The 5682-nt window shown below is 36.1% G+C and overlaps 1 protein-coding gene across 1 annotated transcript in view; it reads right to left on the bottom strand.

Moving 5' to 3' along the window:
• Positions 1–2176: 2176 nt before the first annotated feature.
• LOC112141210 (zinc finger protein 578) overlaps positions 2177–5682 on the bottom strand; it is a 10753-nt gene continuing 7247 nt past the window's right edge. The window contains exon 2 of the mRNA XM_024264299.2: positions 2177–4905. Within this exon, the coding sequence (XP_024120067.1) occupies positions 3698–4905 (1208 nt within the window). The 3' untranslated portion in view covers positions 2177–3697. The remainder of the gene's footprint in view (positions 4906–5682) is intronic.

The raw sequence follows: 5682 nt of genomic DNA, 5'->3' as shown, positions 1-5682 counted from the left end.
GGTCAGATTTATTTATTATGAGGAGTTCTACAAAAATCTACATAAAATGAAATCCTTCAAAGATTTTCTCATTACCGGGGCTTCTCTGACTCTGAAGGAGGATCTGTTAATACAGACATTTGAAACTGAACAAAAATATTTAGTTTTCTCTAGTCAGTCAGTATGTGGTTTCTTCAGTTGTCTGTATCTGTTGTTTGGTCATTATTATTATTTTATTTATTTAGTACAAATGTATTTGTTTTTTTATTCATCTTTTAATGTACATGGTAAAAAAACAAGAAAACAACAACAGAAAATTCTATATAAATTATAAATAAATACATTACACCTCTATTATGTAGTTTGAAATGGAGTAGGAAAAAGTTTTAAAAACTTTTTTTAGTTCTACCCCCTAGCAATATATCTTAAGTTTAATCTTCAATATAAACTATTTAAAAACTTATTTTTTTATATATATATAAATCAACATGGACAAAGATCTATACATGTCGTTCATTATTTATTCATTATTTTGTGTTAAAAATAAAGATATTTAAGAACATTGGAATGTTTTCTCAGTGATTTTCTTGAGAAAATCCTGATGCGGCCCGGCCTCAACTAGATTCCGCCTCCAGCGGCCCCCGGCTGATTTGAGTTTGAGACCCCTGCCCTAGAGCCAGCCTCAGCGTGATTTCGCATGCAAACAAACAACCTCCTTTTTTTAAGGCAACAGCGACCTCAAAGACATCAGCAGGAAGTATGTGACCCCCCAAAAAAACTCCAACTATTTCTGACGAGCAGGGTCATCTTTTGGACAAACTCCTAAGTCTCTCGCTGCCTAAAAAATATTTTCTCCACTTAAAAGACAATCGTTTTATCTGCAGACTAGATACAAAAGGAACTACTTCTTCTCAGAGTTGATGCTAAAAAAACAACTTTGCTGATGATCACCGTAAGCTCTGCTGAGAAAGTGGGTGTGTGTTTATGTTAGACTGGGGGGTGGAGCTGTCAGAGCAGACTCTTCCTAAAAGGGGCGGTTCTCACTTTCTGACATCAGCACGTGAGAACCCGCTCGTTTTCATGGGTATGGGAGGGGCTGCTGCTGAGACTGCAGGTTTTTAGAGGATTACTCAGAAATGTGTGAACAGATCAAATACCGCTTTGGGGTTGTTTATAGAGAGGAAAACAATATAATACAGTATAAAGCTCAAAAAGTTGTTTTTTCAAGGTATGGCCCATTTAGCACAGAATAAACAATGGCCAAAAATAAAAATGCATTAAATGTTAAATGGAAAGTGATGACATGCAATACAAGTGTGTACAATATACATTTTTTTTATTAAATAAAACATGATATTTGGGGTTGCTTTGCCAAATCTTGCAGTTGCTATAGCAACGCCCTGTAGTTAAGACCCTTTTCACTATGGCATCAGAAAACATGCTAAAATCGCTTACAGTATGTAAAGTTACTTCCTGTTTAGGAGTACAGACCAGCAATGGTAACAACTGAACACTGTTTTAACACAATTTTATGTAAATAATAAAAGGTAAACTTACAAATCTTTAATAGAAATATTTATGTTTAACAGAAATACTTACTAGTTTTTTCCTCACTTAGATCATTCACAAATCAAAACACACATTTCTAGAAGCTGCATTTCACTCCAGAGGGGGCTCCTCTGTGTGGAGATACACCTCAGCAGCGCAGCAGCTCCTTCAGATGCAAAAATTTCATACAAGAGTGTTGAGTTATCAGAGTTTTTGTAATGAGCTGGAAGACTCGCGTGACTGAAAAAAAATCTACAAATACGTGAAACTGCAAATGAAGAATTGCAAATAAGCAGGCGAACAATGTAAAATGGGAATCCCTCCTATTCAAAAAAGTGAATTTCAGGCCCTGACATTAAATATTGCAAAATTTTCTGTTACAGTTGGCTATCTTACCTTTTGTTATTTACGTATAATTGTGTTTAGAAGCGTTCAGCTGTCTGCTTGTCTATCTACACTTTACACACCGTCGGGGATGTCGCTATTATTTCTGAAGTTAAGTGAAAAGGGTCTCTATAACTGATGAAACCAGTAAACGATTGGATGGAGCTCTGTGATCTGAACTCAGCAGTCAGACCTGGACTTGAGGAGCCCAGCTGTAGAGAACCAACAAACAGCAGAAACCAACACTGTGAAAAAGACTTCACACTGATGTTCACATCCACTTTATTCTTCACAGGAAAGATTGGGACAGAACACTGATAGCTAAAAGAACAGAGAAACAGTTCTAATCTCTACTAGAAAACAGGAATCACAAGAAAGAAACACCAGTCTGTTTCCATATCCACCTCTGCTTTAATACAATTTTATGGTGTACAAAAAAAATAAAAAAAGAGTTCACAAAAATAATATTTTCTAAATCATTTGTATATCAGTGTTCCAAATGTAATTATGATCATACATGTATGGATATAATTTACTCAGAAAGACTTAAGACAATCATGGTACAGGCCCCTTTAAACTATAAAGTGTAGTAATTTTATACTTGAAAAACATTATTGAAATGTTCACGGATTACATAAAGTGTTACAATTAGAAATAATTCTTGTGTTGTCACAGACCTAGAGAACATTGTCTCATCATAAACTACAACCACAATGGTTAACTGAACATGATATAATGCAAGTACAAGTCTACTAATAACAATCAACAAACAAAAAGTTAACTATAAAAATTTCCTAAAACACGTGAATCGTGAATAGTTTACAATTCAAAATATTTCTATTTACAGGTTGAAAATCATGAACAAGTTGAATATTTTCGTCAATTAACTCACTAAGTAAATCTTATGATATACATAATCATTACACAATCCTTTATTGATATTTGTGATCATCGTAGCTTATAGATGATGAAAACCTTAAAAAAATGTTCTTAGAAAATTAGGATATTATATAACAAGAATCAATAAAGGATGTTATCAGCACACACAGCATATTTCAGAAAACTCTTCTTTTTTATACATTCAATAATCACTTGTGCCTCCTATTAATTGAATGACTGCATCAATGTGGAACGGAGGCCATCAGCCTGCAGCTCTGTGTACATGTAATGAAATCTCAGGTTGATTTGATAGCCGACTTCAGGTCATTTTCATTATTAGGTCTGGTGTCTCATCTTCCATTTCACAATAGTTCATAAGTTCATAGATTTTTTATGTGGTTCAGGTCAGGAGAATTTGCTGGTTAATCAAATACAATAACATCTTGGTCATGAAAGCACTTTTAGTAGAGTGAGAATGAGAAAGTATTGCTGGAAAATCAGAATCTCCACACAGCTTGTGAGTAGACAGTTGTGCGAAGTACTTTAGAATCTATTTCAGTCTATTGACTGATAGACCATTTAAAAGTTCAATAAGGTCCTGGCAAGTGTTGGAGTTAATTAGCATATTAGTGCGGGCCCTCTGGAAATTTAACCAAATGTATTCATTGTATTGAAATCCAATTTTCTGAGACAGAAAACAGTTTTTTTTAAATTACTTAAGTAAAATAAAACATGAGTTAAAGATTTTAATCTTAGTGTTCTAGTTCAGAGTACAATTTCATCTTCCTTCGGAAAAAACCCAAACTTTTTTACAATATTTCATCCAAATTAACACCTTATTTTGTTGTCAACACAAGACTGCCTCTTCCTCAGTTTTTCAAGTTCCCAACTTTCACTCAATTTTTAATTACAATTTTTGTTCGGAAAGGGGCTTCTCTCCTGTATGAGTTTTTGTGTGTTTTTTAAGGGAAGATAGGTGACTAAAACTTGTATTACATTTTACACAAAGATAAGGTTTTTCTCCAGTATGAGTCCTCATGTGTGATTTGAGATTACATATTTGACTAAAACTTTTATCACATTCTTTGCACAAAAAAGGCTTCTCTCCTGTATGAGCTCTCGCGTGTGTTTTGAGATCGGATGTGTATCTAAAGCTTTTATTACATTCTTTACACGAAAAAGGCTTCTCTCCTGTGTGAGTTCTCATGTGCGTTTTGAGATGAGATATGATTCTAAAGCTTTTATCACATTCTTTACAAGAAAAGGGCTTCTCTCCTGTATGGATTCTCATGTGTGTTTTGAAATTAGATTCCTGACTAAAACTTTTGTCACATTCTTTACAAGAAAAAGGCTTTTCTCCTGTGTGAGATCTCATGTGCATTTTTAACCCAGACCAGTAACCAAAACGTTTACCACATTCCTCACAGACATGAGGTCCTTCAGACTCTGTTCTTAAATGGACAGGCACATTGTGGCTAAATATTATTATTTTACTGAACTGTATAAAAGAAAGTCTATTTTCATTTCTAACATCAGAGTTACACTGACTTTTTGACATGTGAGAACTACCCAGAGCTAGGACGTGACTACCGTCTATACTTTTCCTCTGATCTCTGTTCTGTAGGTCTGTCTTTTCTTCTGTAGTTGATATTGATTCTTCATGTTGGTTTCCTTCTTCCTCCTGACTAACAGTTCCATTAAAGCTCTGCTGATTGTTCAGATCTGCTTCACTGTTCTCCTTTTCCTCATAAGTGGGAATCTCCATCGGGGTTTCAGTCTCCTGCTTCAGATCAAGCTGGTCTTCATCCTGTTTGATACAGAGCTCCTCAGGTTCTTCTTTTATCTGTAGAGGTTCTGGTTCCTGCTGCTCTTCTTTAATCTGTGGAGGTTCTTGTCCATCCTGCTCATTTTTAATCTGAACAAGTTCTGGTTCATTCAGTTCCTCTTTTATTTGTGGAGGTTCTTGTTCCTCCTGTTCCTTTTTAATCTGTACACGTTCTGGTTCCTTCAGTTCTTCTTTAGTCTGTGGAGGTTCTGGATCATTTGGTTCCACTCTGCAGCTCCTCTGCTGGTCACGAACATTTTTCTCTTCACTCACCCAATCCCGAGGGAAGACTGCAGGCACATAAACACAGGAAAGAATGAGCCCTTTCATGTACATTTTTTTGTATTGTTAAGTACCAAATACATTTTAATCATCTCGGTCAGAAGCCCTTCAATTTAAAATTTAAAAAATCATCCATCCTACCAACCATTTTCTGATTCCCTTTTGGGGCCACTGGAATCCTGGAGTTTATACCAGTCACCAAAGGTGAGGACTCGAGTCACATGACAAAGATTTGAGTCATGAATTAGATCAGTGGTCCCCAACCGGTACCGGTCCGTGGGCCCCTTGCCACCAGGCCTCGGGAAAAATATATTTTGTTTTGAGACAGAAATCTTTTATTTTGAAAATCGACCGGATTCTCTCGATTAGCTTGAGCGCTAAAAGCAGTCTGGCGTCGTGTAACACGAGAGAAGTTGCATGTGGAAGCTTTGTTTGAAAATGGATCGGATAATTGAGGAACCACTCATCGCAACTTATTCCTCCTTTTGCAGTATGCATACCGCACTGGCCTGATACCGCGATGACGGTACATTTTTGGTTTTATTGTGCAGGGCTGCAGGCGTACCTACATTGATCAATCCCTTTATTTATATAGTGCTTCTCATCATCATGCTGTTAACTAAAGTTTCAAATCTTTATTTTCGTTTACAAATCTGAAAATTTCAGTTTCTAAACTTTTGGCCCGGTTGTGGCTCATTGGGGCGGAGCTAACATGACGGACCAATCAAAATCAATGAGACGTGCAGTTTGTAGGCGATGAAACTGATTTTTACACCCGTCCTGGG

This window comes from Oryzias melastigma, unplaced genomic scaffold, assembly GCF_002922805.2.
Source record: "Oryzias melastigma strain HK-1 unplaced genomic scaffold, ASM292280v2 sc00310, whole genome shotgun sequence".
NCBI lineage: Eukaryota > Metazoa > Chordata > Actinopteri > Beloniformes > Adrianichthyidae > Oryzias > Oryzias melastigma.
The sequence above is the reverse complement of the archived record's forward strand: the minus strand, read 5'-3'. Positions and strand labels throughout refer to the sequence as shown.